Source organism: Dipodomys merriami, unplaced genomic scaffold (assembly GCF_024711535.1).
Source record: "Dipodomys merriami isolate MVZ:Mamm:240054 unplaced genomic scaffold, mDipMer1.0.p SCAF_13, whole genome shotgun sequence".
In the NCBI taxonomy this organism is placed as follows: domain Eukaryota; kingdom Metazoa; phylum Chordata; class Mammalia; order Rodentia; family Heteromyidae; genus Dipodomys; species Dipodomys merriami.
The window spans coordinates 18,503,557-18,528,611 of record NW_027202604.1 but is presented as its reverse complement, the minus strand read 5'-3'; the positions used below and the strand labels follow the sequence as shown (position 1 = coordinate 18,528,611).

Sequence of the window (25,055 nt, the reverse complement as noted above, 5' to 3'; positions counted from 1 at the left end):
CTCTGTTTATCTCCATCAAATCCTTCAGTGGTTTCCTACTGTTGGCCTATGCTCCTTAACATGGCCCAATCCCTACCTGTCTCACCAAGTTTTCTTGTCCTATACTGTCCTCGGCAATATACTACGTCCATTCTTCTGCCTACTTTTCACCTTCTCAGTGATGTCTTATTTTTCAATTCTGTCCTCAAGCCTCATTTTCTTAAATCTGTTCCTCTGTCTAAGTCAGGATCCTTTCTAGTAGATAAATATTTTCATTTCCTGCAGAGCATTATTTAAATTTGCGATTGCATAGTCCTGTAATTGATTGATGTCTGCTCTTCGATTAGATTGTGAACTTTGAGGTCAAGAACCTTGTCTGTTTTATTTAACACTGTGTCCCAGCCCCGAGTACAGAGGGAGTTACATGGTGAATATATGCTCAAGCAATGAATGAATATGTAGATGAGCAGATGTCAAAGAGTGGATGAATGAATGAGCAACTTACATTACTTTCTCTTAGTTTTTTCATCTCCCACATTATTTCTAGGTAGACACTAGCTATAATGTTCTACTTAAACCTCTTAAAAATTTGCTTTCCTACTTTTGGGCATTTACCCAAATGATCACAAACAAGACCATACTAAAGCTACCAGCACAACTATGTTTATTGCAGCCTTATTTACCATAGCTAAGATATGGAACCAACCCAGATGCTCCTCAGTAGATGAATGGATCAAGAAAATGTGGTATTTACACACAAAGGGATTCTATGCTTCCATCAGAAAGAATGACATTGCCCCATTTGTTAGGAAATGGAAAGACTTGGAAAAAATTATACGAAGTGAAGTAAGCCAGGCCCAAAGAAACATAGGTCCCATGGTTTCCCTTATTTGCAATAACTAGTATATGTCTGGGACAAGCAGAAAAGGTCAGAGAAGTTGATGTTAGGAAAATGAACCCCAAGATAAGTATTCAAATGTTTTTGCTTTCATGTAATTGTTTCTAACATATTTATAAGATGATTTCTTTGTTGCTTTGTATGTCCCTCCCCCACGGTATAACCCTGCTTTCACTGTATTTGATGTTGGTATAATTTGTGGAGGGGAAGGAAAAAAACAAATCATTTAAATAGGGATACAGGTAGACCCATTGCAACAATGAGATATACAAATCATTATGTCAAAAAAATGAACTTTACAACTTTGGTGGGGCAGGGGGGCGGAAGGGAGGGTTGGGAAGGGGAAACAAAGGAGGAGGCAACAATGCTTGATAAGAAATGTACTCATTATCTTGCCCATGTAATTGGAACCCCTCTATATGGTATTTTCACAATTTAAAAAATATTTGCTTTCCTATAACATAAAAAATACCTCCTAGGTACAGTAACTGAGGGAATTACATGAAATATCCTCTTATAATTGCGTTGATATACTGTGCCTTTAAAATTATTAAAGGAAGCTCTGTGTCTGTGGATCATGAATAATTCTGGCTACTCAGGAGGCTGAGATCTGAGGATCTTGGTTCAAAGCTTGCCCAGGCAGGAAAGTCCATGAGACTCTTATCTCCAAGTAGAGTACTAGCCTTGACCACCACCACCAACAACAAAAAACCTCAGGGACAGCACCCAGGCTGAGTTCAAGTGCGAGGACTTGTGTGCCCATGCATGTGCATATACACGTGCAAGCACACACACAGTTACTAAATAATAGTTATGACAAAGATTGAGAGGTGTCAAAGAACTGCAAAGGGGAATTTGTCACTGGGTACTGGTGACAGTAATCTTTACTGCATCTCAGAACAGAGTACAGGACCTTCTTCACTGGCTATTGTAATTAGACATGCAAGTAGTTCTGTACCGTGGCAGCCTCATCCATCCATCTCTTGTCAGAGAAGAAGACCTTGAGGTCAGTCACAAATCCAGGTCTCCAGCAGTTACTTCAGCTTGTCAATTACAGTGTACTGATTTGAGTGACAGTTTCCTAGCACTTCTTTTTAGCATACCTACCAAAGCCATACAATATCAAAATGACACTAAGTGGAGAGCTAAGGTTGCTGTTTTAAGGCGTACATAGAGAAGTTAAGTCTGACTTACTTTTTGTGTTAATCAGCTCTCCATCATTGTGATAAAGTGCTGGAGACAACAACATAACATGAAGAAAAGGTTTCATTCAGCTCACTGTCTCAGGGTTCATGTTTGCTTAGTCCCATTATTTTTATGCCTGTGGCCAAGGCAGTTATGTCATGGCAGAGGAAACTGCTTACCTTATGGCAGCTAGAAAGCAAAGAGAAAAAAGGATAGGGAGAAAAAGAGAAAAGGAGCAAAGGAGCCTCTATTCCCTCCAAAGGCATGCCCCTATGACCCACCCAACCTCTTTGAATGTTACCACCTCCCAGTAGTACCATGGGCTAGGGACTGTGACATAGGAGCTTTTGGAGGGCATTTCTGATCCAGCCACTGCTCTTTCCTTTAAACCAGAGGAACAAATGTGGATTCCTTGGAAAATCTAACTTGTTCATCTCATGTACCAGAGCAGGGTTGAGGGAAGGCAGAGGAGGAGCTATAGGAGGTTAGCATCAGACAGAACCTTAGAGGTACCTGTTTCAGAGAAGAAGTTAGAAGAGGCACTTCACTTCCCACTGTTCATTTTCCACATCCATTTTTTTTTCACTAAGGCATTTTTTTTCTCTCAACATGAGCCTTCTCAGTAGAAACCACTAGATAGCAACAGCAACTTGAATGAATAACAGATATATTTGCTTTTCATGATCTTATTTCCTCTTATGTATGAATCCTTAATTATAGTACTTCATTACATTTTTCTTCTTCCTCAAAGATCAATCTGAAAGATGGAGAATCTTCTTCAAAGAAGAATCACTCTTTACTGCTGTAGTCCATTCCAGTGAGATTTCACTATGGATTGATCTACTTCATAATTCTTTATAGTCCACTTAAAGGATCATATGTATTCATTCCAAGATCTATTAGGAGAATCAATACACTTGCTGCTTTATAGTATAAGGCAATAGTTTTCTGATTTAAATGAGTTCCTATGAAGCTCTTATTACTAGGTGTTGTCACACAAAAGGTGATGTTAGGCTTAAGATATGATCAGGATTTTAGTTAAGATTATGATTTTAGGCCCAACATCAACTGTTTAATCCCAGCTAGAGAAGAGTTGCTTTAAAGTCATATGGCTAGGTATGGATTTTATTATTCACAGTGCTGAGTATCTAACTTGAGATTCAGATGGTATGTGATATTGTTAATTTCAGCAGACAAATTTTATGTAATATGCAATATACGTACATATCTTATTTTTGGTCACATTCTTAAAACAATGAGGGGGCCAGTATTTTCACCCATTATACTTTGTAATGCCTACTTTTTCTCTGTCTGAGAAATATTTGCCTCCTCAATATAAAATTACTAGTGTTCCATAAAAACCATCAGGTTCCAACATACACACAACAGTGAACAGAGAGCAACCCTGAGAGTAAGATTTGGTGGCTTATAAGTAGAAGGCTTAGATCTTCATAACTAATTGAATTCTACTTCAATACATCAGCTGAGAAGCATACTCAGTGCCACTGACATTTTTTTTCCTCTGTCAATTGTGCAGTGAATTAGGTAGGGTTGCTACTGAGGCCTTCCCACATTCTTCATCATCATCATCATCATCATCATCATCATCATCATCATCATCATCATCATCATCATCATCATTTCAAGAATAGGAGTCAGTCTTTGTGGCACACTTACCTTGAGCTGAGCACTGAACCGGTATGCTCATCTGTTCAAGCATCAGTCTTTACTAATGGTATTAGTTTGTTCATGCTTATACCATAGCCTGTCTGGCACAAGCAGCAGAAATTTCCTTGTAGTTCTGGAGGCTGATGGCCATGATCAAGTTGTCAGCAAGACTTGGTTTCTCCTGAGGCTTCAAGGTTTTTCCTTGACTTACACATGGCCTGTGTAAGTCCCCACTGTGTAAGGCAACACTGCTGTGGCCCTTTCTCTGTGCACTTCCCTCACCACCAGAGACTCTTTGTATGTCCAAGCTCTCTTTATTTTGAAGGACACTAGTCAGATCGAATTATGGCCTTCTCTGACAGTCTCCTTTTAACTTAATCTCCTCTTTCAATGATAGGGGACACAAGTCACCCTGTTAAACAAATGTCTCCCGTGTGCCCCAGCTTCTGTGATCATCTTGAGGGGCAGAAGGAAACCCAGACAAGGTCCCTGCTCTCTGGAAACTGAGAGTGTAATTGGAGAGACAGAAGAATGGCCACAAGAGACAGAAGAGGCTCCACAGAACTTGGCGGCTTACTAGGTTGAAGGGAGATTTCCAGATGACCTGCAGTCTCTAGCTGAGTGTTTCTGGACCACTGGTTTTGGCAGTTAGTTACAACCAAGTGTTAAACATGGTGAACTTGATGTGCAATGATGTTCTTATGTAAATGCCCAGCAGGTTGTTTCAGAACTGGGTATTATACAGAGTTCAATTGGAAGGTAATTTTGTCAACATAGGAAACACATATGGAATCATGGACTCCATATGGATATGGTCCATCCTATCACTGTGACCACTCCTGTCTCCTCCTGGGAAGTAGTCCCATTGATGGGCAATAGCATCCTGATTTTGGGGAACTCAGCATCAGCGTGATGAAAGCTTTCAATGTTAGAATGAAAGCATCTTTCCCAGTGTTCTGGATTCTAAAGTTAAACTTTAGTGCTAGTCAAGTTCTGTCCCAGAGAAATTATCTATCTCATCACCTCCCAGGAACCACAGCAAATCAACTGAGATTACAGCACAGCCTAGAAATAAGAACAACTAAAAAAAAAAAAAAAAAAAAAGAACAACTGAGTTTTCTATTCCTCATTCTGGTAGAGGAGAGTAGGGCAAGCAGTAAGTAGATGAAGGCACACCATATTTAAGGCAGTGAGGACTACGGATAAGTGGAAAAAGCCACTGTCAAATGTGGGCGGTGAATTTCAGTGACAGTCATAGGGGGCATCTTCAAGAGTCCAGTCACCAAGTCTGGACTATGCCTCAACTGTGTGGTACAGAGTAAGGTTGAAGTGATGTACATATGTGTATATGTGTACACACGTGTACATATGTATGCACAATTGTGTATGTACATATGTGTTTGCATGTATACACACATATGTATATATACATGTGTGTCTATATGTATCTGTAATGTATATATATGTGTGTGTGTTTATATGTATATGTAATGTGTATATGTGTGTGTGAGTTTATATATATACGTAATGTGTAGAGAATTTTGGAACAGGGTTAGAATTTTCTCCCCCTGCTTTCATACCTAATTTCCTTTCACAAGTCTTCCTATAACCTGGCCTTCCTTAGAGCTTTCTTTCAGTGGCGGGGGGCGGGGGGCACTACAGAATTTAGAGATTTCATTATTTAGTTATACATTGTGGTTGTGATTTGTCAGGAAGGTAGCAGTTTGTTTAATTCAGAGCCATGCCCTGCATTCCCCCTAGCAAATCTCACTAATTAAATATAAGGCTAGAAATAGGTTAGAGGTGCTAAACAATTGCCTGTGTATTGAATATGATGTTCCTATGTAAACATAGCCCACAGATCATAGACTTTGAAATGTATGTGTGCTTAATTAGCCCAACATGAGCCACAGGTTGGCATAAATAGATATTCCTCAATAAACAGTAGCATGTCACAGTGTTTGCTGGAAGTGTAGTAGCTGAGAAGAAATTAATCACTAACACATCTGGATGTGTGTATTTCTTCTTGTAATTAGTTGCCCTTTCCAAGGTATTAAGTGATTTACTCTTATTCCAAGCTTGCGTATCCATAGTAACCATGGCTTTTGCTTTGGGCAGGAAATCTTCCAGTCTCTAAATAAAAATCTGGGTATTGTTGACTCAGTACTTGGTGGACACTAAAGGAATAGTAGAGAGGCACCCAAATTTTCCCAAGTCACTGAAGAAAGGCAGTCCAATCAGACTGCCTTCTGTTCAGATTTAAGAGTACAGTGGGCAGCAGAGTGCCATGGCTGTCTGTGGAAATTCAAGGCAGAGTGGAGCAAAGGTCCTAAGTGAAACTTATCTGTGTAAACAAATTAGGAAAAGGGGAGATGATTTTTCAGGTGAAAGAACCAAAGGATTCCCAACTTTCAAGTTTTAACTGACAAAAGATTTGGATCCAGGAAACACAATCATATCTTTGAACTATAAAGTCATGATCATTCAACCATGTCTTTGCTTTGATATTATAGTATATTATGTGCTATGATATATAGCTGTGGAGAAACAATATGAAGGACACACTGAACACTATTTCTCTTCCTTAGAATTCTTGACCATTTCAAAGAAAATTATTGTAAATGGCTGATAAAATAATAATTGCAGCCAATACCTTTGCTAAGGCAGTATTTTTACATAATATATTCTTAATTATCAGAGGAGAAAATACTATTAGATGTATAAAGTGCTACTCTACCTGGTTTACAAGTGAGGAAACTGAGGCCCTGAGGATTCAGGTAACCAACCAGTGCAAAAATTAGGTAGTAAGATAAAGATACAAACACCAGTACCAGTAATCTGGGGTTTGACTGGTTTTTTTGTGGTTTTTTTCACCTCTTCCCTCTTCTTTAAGCTTCCTATATATTCTTGTTGAGCCAGTCTGTGCGTATAGCTAAGGAATTCTCTTGAGGTCTGGAAATAGTTCCATGGCAGAGCCAGCCAGACAAGTTATTCCTTCACTCATAGGCTGGTCTTGGAAGTAGAAAGTTGAATGTACCAGGTCCAAGCATGGCGGCTGAGCTGCCTATATCCAAGTTGTACTGAAGTGGCCTCTGCCATTAGCTGGAGAGCATTCAGTTATTCTTGTTTCATTGGGAACCAATGGTTTTAGTTGAAAAGGAGGTCCCCTAGGTCCCTCTTCTCACACTGTGCAGAGAGAGGTTGGATGGAAAACAAGTTCCTCCTCCCCCTCCCCCTCCCGCTCCTCCTCCTTCTCTTCCTTCTCTTCCTCCTCCCTCTCCTCCTCCTCTTCCTTTTTCTCCTCCTCTTTCTCTTCCTTCTCCTCCTCCTCCATACCAGCCTTTCCAGTGCCAATGATGACCATATATTTGAATTGGAAGATATGTCTTGTTTTGTTCCTCATTCTACTGCCTCCTTTCTCCTTGATCCTAGGCCTTAAAAGTTCTTTGACTTCAGTCAAGTTGAGAGCAGGTGGCACTCACCCAATTTTTCTTTCAACCTTGAATCCAGATCTTTTTATCTTTTATTTTGTTATCTGCCTTGTGTAAGTCCTTCCATTGCAAAGAGTGAAATCTCTACAGATCTGCAGGCTCCCAAGGATGCACCCACAGATTTGTGTAAGGCATTACATTTCTACTCCCTGTTCAAAACAATGGATTCAGCTTCTTAGTTGAAGCTAGGTAGAGTCCAATACAGCTAAATTGCTAAGGTTGAGAACAGAAATGTTTCTCCTGGTCTCTTGGGGGAAAATAAAACAAGGCCAAACATTCATGAGAAATATACTGTAAGACAGAGAATTTGTTGTTATTATACAGGTGATATACAGAGGGGTTACTGTATCATAAGTCAGATAAAAAGACATTTCTTTTTTGTTGTTATTGTTGGTCATGGGGCTTTCATTGAACTCTTGGCCTGGGCACTGTCCCTCTGCTCTTCAGCTCAAGGCTTCTACCACTTGAGCAACAGCGCCATTTCCAGTTTCCTGGTGGTTTATTGAAGATAAGAGTCCCTCCGACTTTCCTGCCTGGGCTGGCTTTGAACCATTATCCTCAGATCTCAGCTGCCTGAGTAGCAAGGATTACAGGCGTGAGCCACAGGCACCCGGTTAAGAATACATTTCTTTATGGACAATGTCACCCCTTCTCTTGCTCTCTCCCAGTTTTTCCCTCCCATCCCCACTCACAAGTTGTATAGTTCATTTTCTACATAGTGTCTAGTGGGTTACCACTGGTTCATTTCTTCATCCTTTGTTCCCTCCATTTCTGTGCCTCCCCCTGACCCCTGTCCACCTTTACCGTTGCTATTCTGGTTTGAAAATTTGGTCAATGGTTTGGCAAAAATGTATTCTCAGACATGTTACAAGTGTTTGAAAGAGGTTTAGGCTTAAGTTGGGTGTGGAGCATCTCATTTGGGCAAAGGAGAGTGAGTGACAGATAGTTCATGGAGAGGCAGGGGACATGGATTCCAAGGGGCTCTGGGTAGATGAACTCAAGGATGATGTTTAGATTCACTGCCAAGGGGCTGCAGCCTACAACTTAACCATGGAGTGAGAAATCAGAGAGGTCAGATCCTGGGGAGAGCCTTACATCTGGGCAGCCAGCAGCCTGTGTCCTCATGGGAAAGATGGTGTGAATCAGGATTATCCCCTCATGGTCAGGCTGCTTGTGTTGCATGACAGAGCTAATGGGGAGAATGCAGTTTTCAGAGCCGTACAAGATTTTGTTTGTTTTCTAGTTAGATTTTATTATGTGTGGACAGTGGAGAAAAGAGACTAGTTTTCAAGAGGAATAAGCTTCCCTTAACAGCAATGCAACTTCTCTACATATTAACATCCTTCTAGTGGTCACCTCTTCTAACTCAGGCACATTATTAGATTGTTAGACTTTAACAAGCTTTATTTAGGAGAGAACAAATACTCCAGAGCGGGTGGTGTCTTCCTCTCCCACGCCCCTTGCCATCCTCACAGAAGCCCCCATCTCTCTCTGCCCTGATGGCATCTTAGCGCCTGCAGTAGAGCTCTGAGTCACATGCGCCCCCTCTTTAATGCTATTTCAATGCAAATCATAGGCAATTCCACTAAGCAGACATACATGTGAGCAATTGAACACTACAAAATGTGAAAGAAAATGCGGGATATCACAAGGACATGTGCTGCTGCATGTGGAGAAAAATTGAAGGGAAGAGGTAAGGGCAACGAAAGGATAATGTAGAGCATTTTTTTTTCAGGGAAAGAAAGTGGTGAAGCAGGTGAGAGCATTGGTATTCAGAGAGCAGCCTTGCTACTTCTGCTGGACGTGCGCGTGACTCACACCATGCATGTTTCATCCGCTTCTCCCTCACAGCGAAGAGTACTATTAAGGGAAGTTGACAGTTTAGGAACAATCATGTTACACTATTATACGCACAAAAGTAGATGCTATCAAATTCATTTCTAGGAATAGTGACTCCAAGTTTTAAGGCCAGTTGGGTATTCCCTCTCTCCCTTTCACCTCCTCCTCCTCCTCCCATCTCTCCCTTTCTTTCTCTCTCTCTTCCCTTTTATCATGCAAAGGGTCTCCTGGTGAGAGCCTACATTTTCTTATATCCTAACATTTTATTACCTACTGTATTTTAAATATTGAATAGGCATGTTTCTCTCCTCCAGCTTCTGTTCCTCTTAATCTATGCCTTTAAAATGTAGGTATTACATAACTGTGGTATGCTCGTCATAGACTCAGATGTTATAATTATAGCTACTCATTTGATCAAAAGAAATGCAAAGCTGGGCACTGGTGGTTCATGCCTGTAATCCTAGCTACTCGGAGGCTGAGATCTGAGGATCATGGTTCAAAGGAAACCCTAGCTGGAAAGTCTGTGAGACTCTTATCTCCAATAAAACCACTAGAAAACCGGAGCTGTGGCTCAAGCGGTAGTGCTTACCTTGAGCTGGAGAGCTCAGGGACAGTGCCCAAGTCCAGAGTTCGAGTTCCACAACTGATTTAAAAAAAAAAAAGAAATGCAAATGTGAATGCAGGTATAATTTTAGGTTTTAGGTAAGGACAGGGAGTTGGACTAGGCTGGGATGGGATTTATTTACATAAGGAAAATAGAGCTTCTCAGGATGGATAAACACTTGAACAGAGACTGAGGTGAAATTAGCTATAAAAGCAGCTCACATTGACTGAGCATTTTTCATTTGTGGTTTCAGGAGCTATGCTAAGAGATTTCCGTGTATTTGATCTTCTCAAAAGCCATTTGGAAAAAATACTTTATTACTTGCATTTCATGCATGCGGGCCCCAAAGCTCAGAGAAATGCAGTTGTTTTCCCAGGGTCCTACAGGAAATGAGCATTGGATTGAGGATTTCCTTCTACCTCATCTGACTGATAACTTGACCCTCAACCACCATGCTTTACTGCCTAAAGACTGCTTCCCTGGTGGGCAGGGAAAAATTCCCAATTCTTTCTCGCTAGGGCTTTGAAAGCCATGGGTGCTTATCAGAAGCTGCAAAGTTCCTTTGAGTTCAGAATATGTGTGTAGAATCCCAGGAAAATGAGTTTATGCCTGTCCATTTTATAAATTAGTCTGCAACAGAATTGTTTTTAAAGACAGTGAGCTCTTCAAAATAAACTGAAGGCCTGGGAATGTGGCTTCATGGTAGAGTGCTTGCCTAGCATTGCCTGCAGCACTGGGTTAAATTCTTTAGTACCACATAAGCAGAAAAAGCCAGAAAGTGAGTGATAGAGGGCTTCCTTTGAGCAAAAAGAAACTCTGGGAGCCAGAGAAAGTGCCCAGGCCCTGAGTTCAAGCCCCAGGACTGGCAAAATAAATAAATAAAATAAACTTTAAAATGACACACGTCCCCTTTTATCAGACCTTGATTTCATGCTACCTTACCTGTGGTGGTAAAGGCGTGATTGATTGCTGGTGCAGGTGTTAATTTCTCAGAAGCAGAACTTGACTCACAGGCCCGGCGTGGCTTGTTTTGTGCAACTATTTTCTTAAATGATTGTTAGTTAATTGCATTAATGGATTAAGTCAATATTGGCAAGAGCCAGGGTTCAGCAGTGTCCTAAACCAACACCAAGAAAACACATTCATTTTGCCACATGTGAAATATGCAGTCAGCCTTTGGATGACCTTCTTCACTCAATGTTAATTCTAAAGGTTGAAAGGTGTAGAAAAATCATTACAAACTCTCCGTCTTATCTCACACCTTGCACAGCACAATCTGACCCAAATCATGAGGGAGCTTTCATGCTAAATGTCCACAAGAGGTTTTCACCACTATAAATTTCTGGTCTATGGTCAGATTCTTGGCAAAGTGAAATTTTCATCTAGAGTCAGCTGTGTGTCCTCCAGTAATAGCGAGTCTGTGTTGAACCATGGAGACGGAAGCAAGGGATTTATTTTGAAATACAAAGATTTGGTCAACAGAAGTCCCACACTCCCATAAATTATACAGAAAAAAAAAACCTATCAAGTTCTCATACCTACTTGTTTTTGGACTTTGCTCCTGGAATCCCTTTGCTTCACTGAGCAACAAAGTACATGATGAGAAAAATGAGGGTTAGTTTCAGGGCTTCCCCACTCCCTGATTCCTTTTTTATTACTATTGCCATAACAGTATTCATTGTGCCTCAAAGCCACCAGACAGGGCCCCACAAATCTCTCTGGCTTCTTGTGAGAGAGCCAGGCTAAGATGATATGCAGCCCTCTATGATCCCAGAATCATCATTCTTGACCCAAACTGAGATGTGATTTAAGAGGTCCCTATAAAACTCAGGATCATTGCCCTAATCGGAGTCATTTATTCTGTCTAAAGCTATGAAATCAGTGCTGGTAAGTTGTGTGAAATTGGTTGGGACTATTTATTCCACTGTATTATACAATTTTCAGTTTGAAAATATTCTTGTTTATTGGAAATGTTGTGTAATTGGTTAGTTTTAAAATAAAATTTATTATATATACATCCCCTGGTATTATGGGATACAAGTAGACAGAGAAATGTTTATTTTAATAAAACAAATTAATATATATACATCTTCTCACATAGTAACTCTTTATTATGTCTGTTTTGTGGCAAGAATAATTAATACTTGCTAATAGAGCCAGAATCCTACATGCATACAGTTGATGCTCCATATCATTGGGTTGAACATTGTGGATTCAGATCGACATAGGCTGAACATATTTTACTAAAAATTGCATCTGCACTGAGCATATAGAGATGCTTTTTTCTTTCCCTTATTCTCCAAACAGTAGAGTATAACAGCTGTTTGTATGGCACTTACATTGTTTTAAGTATTATCAGTTATCTTAAGGGAGCTCTCAAACATAAAGGAGAATTGAAAGAATACAGGAGTATATGCAAATTCTGTACTATTTTGTATGTACTCATGAGGAGCCATGGAACTGATCTCCCATGGATACCAAGGTAGATCTATAGTACTAATATTATAATATTAATATCAGACTTGTTCATAATTCCCATATCTTTTACTCTGAATCCTGTAACCTGTATCTCCACCACTGTTTTATTCTCCATCTCCATACATTTGGCTTTTTATCCTGTATATAAGTGAGATTGTACAGCATTTATTTTTCTTTCCCTCAATATATATCCTTTAGTGTTCATCCTTACCGTAATAAATGGCAAGATAGCCTTTCTTTAAAATGGTGAATAATATTCAATCTTATACCACAGTTCTTTTTACCCATTCATCCATTTGTTAGTACTCCATTGTTTCCATATTCTGGCTATTGTGAATAATTCTACAGTAGTAATTTTCTAAAGTAGTAATTTCAATATCATGTGCTATTCTGGCACATTGAATAGAACCCCTGCTCCATTTAGCAGATCTGTAAGTTGAGATTTATTCCATTCTAGAAGAGGATTCATTTTTAAACATTTGAATCTGCTCAGTTGATATAGAAGAGAAATATAACCTTCAATAAGATAGCTCAGACTGATTCTACTTCAGGAATATTAGAAAACAAAACAGCATATGTACTTAGAGCAAAATGAAATGTGGAAAGAAATCCAGTGGAGAAATGTGATAACATTTGAATCATGTGAAAGATTGTATTTATTCTGCATGTTTTGTTTTGTGCAAAACATCTGTAAAAATAGCTGTATTAAATGGATCGGAATACTAATTCCACCTTTTGCTTGGTGCAGTACTTTTTTACATTTTCTTGGGCTTTGGTTCTCATCTGAAAATTTGAAATATTATGATAGAGGATATTAAAAGTGAGATAATTTAAGTAAAGATTTCTGTATAATATCTGACACAGAACACATACAATTAGTACTGTTACTGGGATGTTAACATATCCTTCCAAAATAAAGATGGGAGGAAAAAAGAAATCCATAAAGAAATAAAGGAGGACTCTTGGCTCCCAGTTTGATGTGACTCTGTATCACAATGCTTTCTCATAATTCATTGTCAACAAGTGTCTGTAAATCCTCAAAAATACTAGGCATATTGAAATGGTGGGAGTCTTATATTCAGCTTAGGTTAGGAAAGATGGTCTTTACTTGAAAGATTTTGCATTAACAATCAAAGCCAGGTGAAAATCGTTGCAAATCATGGATAGTGGGCAAAGAGTTTTATTAGGAACTTTTAGCCATTTACCCCAATTCCTGTGGAAAGCAACAGTATTGACTCCAGAATGTCCCATGCAGACCTGAAGATACTGACTCCTACCAAAGAAATATGGCTCCTCACTATTTAAATTGAGTCCTGCCTGACAAAGTTTATGTAAGTAGTGCCGATCCACTAATAAAGTGGGCTGATATATCACAAAATGCCATTTCATTTTAACACATTTCATCTCTGTTCTACAGAGGCCAAATATCTAGAGGTTGTCAATTTGTGAAGAATCTTTGTTCCTCAACTTCTCCTGGCATTTATTTCTTTCTAGTTAAACAACCCAGTCATAGCTGCTGGACAAAGAGGAAAGAAATGTATCATTATGATGCTTTAGTTATTTTTTAAAGTGCATGCTTTTATGAACACAATTTCCAGAAATTATTTGAAATAGATGAGCCTTTTGAAATGATAATGACATCAAATTCTATTAAATAATTTGCCTAAAAAATAACTCTCATTGAAAATAATATATCACATTAAGCTTAGGATTTATCTGAATTCATTTACCTCAGATTGGCTAGAATTCTTAAACCATTTGTCTGATTCTACATCTGTGAATGGCCATTTGGCAGTATCCTGACCCCCTCTGAATTTAGAGTTCTAGTTTCTGTTCTCTTTGTTAACACTGGAAAGAGAATTAGCACAAGGCTGGCCTTCGTGGTTGACCTTTCTGGGTATCTCATCATTTTTGTTTAAGCCTGATCTGAGAGGCAAAATCTGTAACAGTGGTGCACCCAGTTAGAGTAATAATTAGGACATACCACCTCCATAATTACTGTGTTACAGTCTTTGGAGGGACATAAAAGCATGTCCTATCTCTTTAACAGGACAAGTGGCTAATTCCCATAACATTTCCCCCCTTTGGATAGATATTTCACAAATTTTTTCTTTGTAAAATATTCCTAAAGGGAGACTTAAGCAATAATGCACAGATTATGGAAATGTTGCTCATTAAGTAGAGGGTAAGATTTCTAAGAAGAAATCTAAGAACTGTTTTGAAACATGTAACCTCTATTAAAACTTTCATTTGAATGTTTATTCATGGAGCAGTAAACGTTTATTATTATACATTTTATTGAATCATAAATTAAAGAAACTGTAATTATGTGTACAGTGAATAATAAAGCAATGTACATTTGTCATGAAATGAGTAAGACAAGGAAAAATACCATCATTGCTCCATTTACATCCAAATCCTTTCATGTATACCCAACAGAAAGGCCTCAGAGAAACTTACTTTGGATTGATGTTCTGATATGGTGTGTAAATAAAGCATACATATTCTTGGTATTTGGTCTTGCAAAGAGGAATTAACTTGTGAAGGTCAGAAGCTTTCTCAAGAGAGATATTTGTTCTTCTCTAGAAAATGAGAGAGAGAGAGAGAGAGAGAGAGAGAGAGAGAGAGAGAGAGAGAGAGAGAGAGAGAGAGAGAGAGAAACACAATGGCCGATGCTAAAGTTAGTGCTCAGAAATAACTATGGCTTTGGCAGCTCTGATGATTGTCTTTAGGTTATTTCTCTGTTTTAGGCACTTCAGCATATTTGAGAATTCACATATTCCTCAATATATTCATTGTGCACCTAATGCGTTGTAGGCTATAGCCTCATAGGCCCGGGAAACAACAAGCCCAGGAAAATAGCCAAGAAAATCAATTCATATATGGTTAAAATTTTTAGCCGGCTATGAAACTACAACAGTAGTTGTCCATCATTTAATCATCTACTCATTCATTCAGGTACCCATCTATCTATTTAACTATCCATGTATCCATCTGCCCATCATCAACCTAGCCACTATGAGATTATGAATACGTTTTCTGCCCTCAGGGAGAGGAGTTTAGAGAAGGAAATAATCAGGAGAAAAAAATACAGTAATGAATATCTCAAAATTCCCAAGTAATGAAAAAAGTGTAATTTTTTTATACTTTATAGTTAAAAGCTGTCATCAAACTACATAGGAAGAATGAGAATTTCCCTGAAGAGTCTAAAGTCTACATAAATGAAGAAGACTTCGAAATGGTTCTTGAAAACTGGAGGAAGAGGGAGAGAAAGGAAAGGAAAGAAAAAAAAATTCCCCTATCAACATACATTCTAAACACCATGATTATAAAGCTAGCTGATAACATACAGTTTTGGTAAATCAAGGAACATGCTCTGTATCTCTTGAAAGTCATTTTACGGTAGTTCTCAGTAAGGCACTCTCTGCACAAAAGCAAAGAGGACAGATTTCATAAAGAACCTGAATTGTGTTTTCTTGGGGGACAAAAAAGACTCTTTATACAAGAATAATCCACCCAATGTTTCATCTGTCTTGTTGCACAAACAGTTAACCTAATATAATAGGGATGGATCCAACTAAAGTTCCTGAATGCTGTGTTGGCATGGTTTTGCAGACATTGCTTGAGAGTGTCAACTTCTTTAAGGGAAATGGTTATGAATTCACTCCTTGCCAAATAATTTTAAGAGCTTAGAGGTGGATGTCATGGAAAGTTAATCAAAGAATATGTGTGGGAGGTTGAAATCAAATTTGTTAGAAATGTCTTCTTGGTCATAGGCCTCTCTTGCAGAAGAGGTTAATATCTTAAGGAAGAAGTGGGCCAAGAACTTCTACCAAGCTGACTTGAACTATACTTTCACAACTGGGCTTTGGAATAATTGAGCACCCTCATTTCACTTCCCCAGGCCTCCATTTCGTCATCCGTAAATAACGACATGATGTTGGTGATATTGGTATTGATGCCGATGTTGCTGACAATGATGTTGAGAGATGTTGCAGATAAAGTGCTCACTTCAAAGTAAGCCAGACACAAAGAAGCATAGGTCCCATGGTTTCCCTTATTTGCAATAACTAGTATACATCTAGGATAATCCCACCATCCAAGCAGAAAAGGTCGAAAGCTAGTACATATGACCATATAAGATGATGCTAAGGAAAATGAACCCCAGGATATGGACACATGAGGTTTTTTCTTTGTTGCTGCTGTTTTTAATATACTGTGTGATTTTTTTGTTTCTTTTGTATGTTCTTCCCACTATGGTATAATCCCTGTTGTCACTGTATTTGATTCTGGTGCCCTGCATCATTTACATACATTTTTCTAGTTTGTGGAAGGAAATAACAAAATGCTGAAACAAGGATACAGGTTGGCCCACTGTAACAATGAGATGTACAAGACACTATGTTGAAAATGAACTTTATAACTTTGGGTGGGGGAGAGAGAGGAGTTGGGGAGGTGGGGAGAGAAGGGATAGTAGGGGAAAACAAAGGAGGGAGTAACAATGCTTGATAGAAAATGTACTCATTACCTTACTCATGTAACTGTAACCCCTCTTTACAGTATCTTTACAATAAAAAATATTTAAAAACTAAAAATGCTCACTTCTACATATACAGTACCCATAAATTTTAAGAGCTTAGTAAATAGCCACAACTATTACTCTTAGGATGATAATAATCAAAAGTACTCGATTTCAGAAATTGCTAATATGTTTGAGGTTTTTGTTTTTATTTAGAACCTGAAGGGTTCTGTTTGCTTTCTCCCAAAGCTGTATTCTGGATGCAATGGAGGTTTAAGGGTATTGATAGAATTTTAAAAAATAGTGGCCTAGTCTGTGAGAATGTCAAGTCCTTTATTCCCCCCTCCACTTGGGACAGATAAAATACTTAGAATCATTAGAAATAAGATTTCCCAAAAGGAATATATGACTTCAGTTCACTGAATCCTAGTAAGTTTTGGTTTCCTCATTAAAAAAATGGAGGTAATAGTTCTTATTTTATAATGTTTTGGGCATAGAGGTGTGATTATATATATATATATATACATATATATATACATATATATATACATATATACATATATATAGCATTAAGCATAGTGACTAACATATAGTATTCTAACAAATAGTTATATTTATATATATTTATAATAGTTAATATTATGACAGATAATAATTAGGAAATGGTAGATGAGTGAAGAATATTATATTACTATAAATGTAAAAGTGATTTTTTGTTACGTTAAAAATGATATTTTGGCTTGACATCAGTGGCTCATGCCTGTAATCCCAACTACTCAGAAGGCTGTGATCTGAGGATTGTGGTTTGAAGCCAGCCTATGCAGGAAAGTTTGTGAGACTCCAATTAACCACCACAAAAGCTGAAGGTGGAGCTGTGGCTCTAGTGGTAGGACTCTAGCCTTGAGCAACAAAGCTCAGGGATAGAACCCAGGCCCTGATTTTAAATCTCAGGATTGGAACACACACACACACACACACACACACACACACACACACACACACACACACACACACACATACACACACACACACACACACACACACATACACACACACACACACACAATGATATTTTAGTCATTTCTTTATAGAGGAGAAGAGGCGATATTTTGGGGTTCATTACACAGTCCAAGCAAGGACCCACCTCTCTCCAGAAGCAGAGCCTGTTTATTCCCATTACTTATCTAATAGCCTTAGAGTAGTTGCAATGTCTGTATAGTTAACTTACTGTTACAGGAGAAAGGAACCCTGGGATGACTTGTTGAAACAGTAAACGGTTCTATCCATTGGAAGGAAAGAGGGGGTGAGGGGCAATGCCAAAAATCTATAGTAATTTGAGATCTAGAATCGACTGGTAGAAGCCAAAGGAGTGAAAAACTACAGGCAGGATAATGGGAAGCGAGACTGTGTTAATTCTTCAGGCCCAGATGTTCCTCTCCACATGGCAGTAACTCTACCACTGTTCTTTCCTTTAAATCCATTAAAGAAAGAAAATGGAAGAAGCCACTTGAAATATAATTGTCTCTCCTTGTTCTTGTTTGGGTCTATTACACAAACAGTAGGGAGATTTCTCATTTTGTTCTGTTTATTGGAGTGGGATTTGTTTTCTTTTTTTTTTTAAAGGAAAAGTTTCCTAACACCTGCCTTCTTAATTCACAGTGATCCCTTTACCCCCTAACCCCAAGTGAGTAGATTTTAAGCAGAGTGGATACATTCTCATGTCTACTTTGCCCTCTTATAAACTCACAGTTAAAGCAGGGAAGGTGACGGAGGCTTCCATTTACTCCTTAGGGAGTGATGCTCACATGTCATCCCCCTTTCTTTTTCTCATTAGTGCTTCCAGTGTTTTAATCAAACACACGATAGCAAAGGCTTGCTTTCTTCCTAGCCACCCTGTTTGTGAGGGATGAGTAAGGAAGTTGATCTACTTTATCTCTGTTCTTTTTTTTTTCTTTTGCTCTGAATTTCAGTGCAAGAGCTTCTTTTAACAAAGAAAATAAAAATATTCTCTCCTGGGTTTATCCAATGCCTATCACGCATCTCACCAGTTCTTTAGGATACTGATGTGCTTCTCATGCTTGCTGTGTTGAGGAGAGGAGAAATTGATTGGCAAAAGAGATGCATCGACACTTGTTCAGTTCCCTGAGCTTCTGTTCTCCTGGAGGATGAATTGGAGAGAAAAACAGAAAACTTTGAAGCCTGCCAATTATTTCCACCTGTGAGTTTAAAGGCAAAAAGGAAATGACAGACACACAGTCAGGCTCTCAGAGTTCACTGCCACCTCCTCTAGTATCAAACGTCATCGCCTTGCTTTTTAGTGGGCTTGAAAAGACCTTAATATTGAGAAAATTTGAAATTTAAAACGGTCTGGTTGCCAAAAGCTCCTTTAAACTCTCATTGTGGTTGGGAGCAATACATCATGAATGCTGTGTTCCTTAGATGATGTACGGCTCCAATATATCATGGGAGCGTCATTCCTCTCGTGATGTATTATTATAACTCACCGTTGGAGCGCTGCCAGTGATGTATGGCTTAAAAACACAATTGTTAAGTCACAAAACTCTATAGCATCTCTACAGATTTGAGAGGCATATTTTTTTTGTTTGTTAACTGAATTGTGTCCTTATCTTTTCTCTCCCTTTGTTTCCCTTCATGACTGTGACAGTTTGGATCCTCTCTCCACCACCCCTCTCCCCCTGAAAGCATTATTTCCTGTTTCATGAAAGGCATACAAACTTCTTGAACATCACCAGGATGATGCAATACTGAAAACAGGGTGAAACCATCACTGTCTCCAGCGCCTTTTGATTCTCCTCCATGGACGAGGCTGGGGTGTCCACAAAGCTCTATGAGCAGCATTATTTCTAGTGACATTTATTTCACATCTAAGTGGCTTTGAGTGATTTCAGGCTGACCCTCAACCTAGAAAGAGAAGGTGCCTTCTCTTTGGTGCAAATCCAAAAAGGCAGAATCTAGCCATATCAAAAACACAAGCTGTGGAAATGGTGACAGCTTGGAGAAGAATATACTCAGCACAGCTCACTGAAGAACTTAGCTGTCTGCTTTATAGCAGAAGCTGGTTGTCAAAAAAAAATGTTTACAGAGACACTGTCATGTACTATTAGCCTTGCCAGAATGCATTGAATACTTAGGATCTGCCAGCATTGGGCCTAAGAATGTCATGTACATAATTTCATATGTAATTTGTACAACAATTTCATGTGTTAAGATAGTGGTTTTAGGATTCCTTGAAAGGTGACAGAAGGTTTAAGAAACTCTCCTGGTGAAAGACGGTGTTCTGATTTACCCTGAGATTTTGTCTGTGTGACTTGTACATCTCTGAGATCTAGGACAAATAGAGTAGGAAAATGGGTAGAAAGCCTGGAAGACAAGGCTTTGGGGTTTGGGGTTCTTGTCTTAAACCTATCATTGTTTTCATATCGCTTTTAGGGAAGTCACTTTCCTCCTCAATGAAATGAAATTAGATTCTGTCAGTTAGCAACTCCCTAACATTTTCTGATTCTAAGCCTTACTGTTTGAGGATGGGATTTTTTGGGGGGGTCTTTTGGTTTTGTTTTCAATAATAATAAGTACTTTTGCAACTGAAATTGTATATGGGATCTCAACAAAGAAACAGCTAGCAGAACTGCTCTGGTTGAATCGGGGCTGGGGCACAGAATCCTGCTCTCCTGTCCTGTGAAAGGTTCTTGTTTTCAGCATGAACCATCCCTGACTACTCCCGGGTTTGAATCAAGAACAGTAGGACCTCATGATTGCAGTTTGAAAACCAATGATGAGCCCTTCATCTGTCCTATTTCATGCAAAGGTGGCCAAGTACATGAACTTTCAGAGTATGAGATCCTAAGTATTAGAAATGATATGCTACTTTGTAAAGTGCTGCTGCAAATGACATCTTATACTACTCCAATCATTTTGCCCCCAGGGCCCAGTAACTATGATGTTTCCTGGAGCAGTCCTCAACCAATGAGGACAAGAGCTACTGTACAGATAGTTCAGCTTCCTCACCTCTCATGTGGGATGACTTCAAGGTGCATGATTTGTACTGCCTCCTAGAATTCTCTAGCAGAACTAATCTCCAGTCATGCATGGCAATAACTTGCTTGATTCCATGTCATTTACTGGCTGCCTTTCTTGCTTTTTTGACCCTCACTCCCTTACTGATCCAGGTTCTACTTCTTTTAAGGTGTATTTTCTGGGTCAGTGCAGACAAGAATACTATTTATATTTGTTTCCCTCTGACAGAAGCAAAGGAATCATTATTGCTTAGCTATGAGAGTAACTGGGGATCTGAAATTTTTCTTCTTTGCTTTTCTATTTGTAACTGATTTTCTATGCTGCACATATGTTAATTTGATGCTAACATAACAATCTTTTAAAAATAGTTCTTGTGGGTTTTCTTTTTTACTTAATGATTTTATTACCTTTAGTTGTACAAAGGCATTTCAATGCAACACGTCAGTTTGTGAGTATAAGGCATCTTGATGAATGTCAACTTATTGTATAAATACATATTGCTTCTTTTAAGTTGAGAATATTTGGTCGTTTTCTAAAATATCAGAGAAAGAGCATAGACACAATGCCTTAGGTGAGTCTTGCTGTGGCAGAATATTACTACCTTTATAGAAGTATTGTAGAGATGACAAAAAATATGTAAAAATCTACAATAAACATGTCAGAAAATACTCTCCAAAACATCAGTGGGCCAATGAATATTATGAGATTTTATTTGACTGGAAACTTATGTGGGTGACATGTGTTATGGGACTTTTAAAATACTCTTATCACTCAAGCCTCTAAACTGCAGCCCCACTGAAGAATGCAGATGCTCTGTTTGCATTTAGAAAGGTCATTGTACCACCATCGAGTAACGTGAAATCACTAGGAACAGGTTATGTACAATCACCTTGATCTCTGCTACTGGGAGGATCCCACTCTATCCAAGGCCATGTTGACGGTCTCCTCTGCACCAACAAGGCTTTGAGATGGTTTGGGCATGATGGCATTCCCTGTTCTGAAAAGCTGGGTGGGTTGCCAGAAGCATGTCACTGAGGAATTTATGCCAAAGTATCAACATAAGGTAAAATATGTGTCCTTACGGAAAAATTGCCTAGGTAATAAGCGGTTTATTATATGGTGTCATGGTGTGTTTCAAAGGGTTACAAACGACCAAGAGTGGCATTTTGAGGGTGAAGTGGTTACAGAGCCTATAAAGATAGTGCTGAACACAAAAGCCAGTGGAGCAAAGTAAATAAAATGAGGTAAGGGTAGGCTCCATCCCCTGATGTTCCCCCAAGGTAAGTTCATGGCCAGCCATATTAGTGGTGGATAATAACTGACCTATCCCTAATGACAGAAAAGGACCAGGGACCGTGGTGAGAGTACAGGACACCAGAGACACACTAATGAATAGGTCTCCATAGAATTCCAAAGGGTAGGTAAAATGGAGAGGCCTTGGTGCCTACTTTGGCACAATTGGCAGGAGCAGGGTTAGAAAGGAAGCAGGTGGGTAGTCGTAGGCAGTGGCTGCTCTCAAAGTATGGTCTTGGCCTGCAGAGGTACTCTCAAGTATCACTTGTGAGCTTGTTAGAAATGAAAATGGGGACAGGCTGACAATCCCCAAACACATTCTGAAGTATGAATTTGCTCATCAAAGCCACCGAAACAAACTTTGCCAAAAGCAGCATTTTCACAATGACCCCATACAAAGAGCTTCTTGCTCATGTGGTTATCAATCCCTCAATGTGAGTTCTACTTGGTCTTTAGGTTCAGTTTAAACATATATATATATACATTGTGAGTAATCCCACTGCACCTGCATATTTTAAGTGCTATTTGCTAAGCAATGTGCTAAACATTTCCTTAGCAGATTGAATCCTAACAACTCTATGTAACAGGAATTTTTGCAATCCCTGTTAGAGATGAAGACATACAAAATACTTTGGCAGCATTCATTCTCATCTACCCTCTCTGCTGGTTCTCAACGCTCCAACTAGGACCAGCTCCCCACCACTTCCAATACATTTTGGTGATTCATTTTCTTCTATTTTCCTCTCATATTTTCCCATATATTAATTATAATAAAGGTTTCTCTTGGCATTCCTTTTAAATGATTCAGGTCATGGCTTCAGTCAATGTCAACCAGAATTTGGTTCCTGGCTAGTTTGGTTTTTGTTTCTCCCTCTCTCTATGTTCTTAGAGTTTTTGTGACTGATGTCCACCCTTGCCCCAGTTGCTGAGAGATATCTGTGACTGACTTCACCATTGACCTGAGAATATATTCCTCTTCTCCCCCCCCCCCACAAATGTCACTCTTTGGAGACTATATTATCAAGAGCCAACTTGAAGTTCTTCTCTGCATAATTCACCATAGACTGCCTTGCTCCCTGCCTGTGCATTAATAGCATATCATTTCCCTTCCTTATACACAAAGCCACAGGAACACTTAATCTTACGTCCTGTTGAGGTCCTTTGAAGGCTGGTGTCCTAATCACAGTAATCATGGAAGGGTGGTCATGATCAGGGATGGAGTTTGATTCTTTGCCTGCCTCATGTTTAAGCTTTTCATTTTCATATTCTTCTCTATGATTTGTAATAAATGCCAAACATAGCTCAAGGCCAGGAAAAAGGTTTAACATTAGCCAGTATACAGTGAGTGCTATTGGGAAAGTAAAACTTTCACATGGCAGGTTAACCTTGAAGAATATATAAATATATATATATATATATATGTACATATGTATTGTATTAGATCTACATGAACCTTAATTGACAGTTAATCCATAAGAACATTGCTATATATACTACCTATCTCTATCATAGACTAGAGATATTGGTCATTGAAAAGATTAAATTCACAGAATGAATTATGAACAAATGAAGAACAAGGTAGCCAGACCCAGGTGACCCCTTTCCTGTACTAAGTCTTAACATGTCCTATGGGGCTGTCACCTCTCTGATCATTGACTTCCTTATCTGTAAAACAAACATAATTTTAAAACAGGATTTTTAAGAATACTATACAAAATAATACCAAATATACAGCTTTGCTCTCATAGTGAACAACAACTTACTGAATCATAATTGTTTGCATTACTCTTCTATGAGTATTATTCACAGCTCTGAGTTTGTAGTTTGATCTTTATTACTTCTTCCTCTTTTAGGCAGTTCTCTGTGAACCAATTCTTACCTTTTGTCAGTTGCAGAGTCACAATAGCCATCTTTTAAGGCACACTGTCATTTCAAAGCCCTGGCTAAATACAACCAAGAGTGACAAGTCTGAATAATTTCAGAGAGCCTCTAAAATACTCTGGCATTTCACTCAAATTCATATATGCCACCAAGTTGCTCTCTCTTGCTTTGTGCCTGTCTGTTCTCAGCAGATTTCATATAGAGTTACTAAAGGTGAATATCATCTTCCTCTGAAAAATAATCCTGCAGAAATCAGTGTGGAGTAATTGGGCTCCATGAGAACATTACTGTCAAGTCTAAGAATATATGGGGAGATAATCACATTTTATTTATTATGTATTTATTTTTCTTTCTTGTACATTTGCAGCATGTTCATGTCCACATTCTTCCCAGGAGGGCTGGAGACTTCCACAGGAATGACAGCATCTATGATGAGGTGAGTCTGTCTTCCCTCTCAGATCTTCTTATTTGATCACAGCGGCTGTCGATGTGATGAAATCAACCTAATGAACCAGGTATCACCCTAGAGATGATTGTAAATGGGATTCTACTCAGTATCACTTGCAGAGTGGCAATAGAGGCCAACAAGATAAGAATGGCCATTGTGGGAACCCAAGATAAATGAATTATAATGATTTTCTTTTTCAAACGAAACCCCGTAACAACTGTATGTGTCTTTGTGATTTCTGCACTGTCATTCACTGGAACACTAAAGGTTTGTATGGTGATATGGGCCTGAATCTGTAGACAAGAAGACATACAGTGCCACCAATGGAACTCTAGCAGAAAGATAATAAGATCTTTTTAGTCAAAGAACATCTATTCAAAGTGAAACTCGATAGGTTTGAATGATTGGAGTATAACTTGCTGTATCATAAACATGTCAGTAAGTAACTGATTTCTGGGTCCTGCCATTTAAAGATATAAATGGCAAATGAAATGAGCACACCACGAATCAGTAAGAAGCAGGTGACCTAAGGTGCTGTTGGCGTGAGAACCTTCTGATATTCATTCGCCCTGTGAAAAACAGATAGCCTATGATGGGTTAGAAGGAGATAAAATAGAAGTCATCTTGGTTTATCTACTTATTCCAGACATGTTCCACACATAGGAGAGTTTATGAAATGGTGTGAGTACCCTGGAGTGCTTAGCTAAAAAGACCCGTGGGGTTTGTTTTGGGCTTAA

General features: G+C 38.8%; 1 protein-coding gene across 20 annotated transcripts in view; it reads left to right on the top strand.

Moving 5' to 3' along the window:
• Positions 1-25,055, top strand: part of Fhit (fragile histidine triad diadenosine triphosphatase) — a 1,320,449-nt gene that overhangs the window by 1,115,546 nt on the left and 179,848 nt on the right. For all 20 annotated transcript variants that reach the window (XM_070018847.1, XM_070018836.1, XM_070018846.1 and 17 more), the window contains one exon: positions 24,238-24,306. In XM_070018847.1, the coding sequence (XP_069874948.1) occupies positions 24,238-24,306 (69 nt within the window). The remainder of the gene's footprint in view (positions 1-24,237; positions 24,307-25,055) is intronic.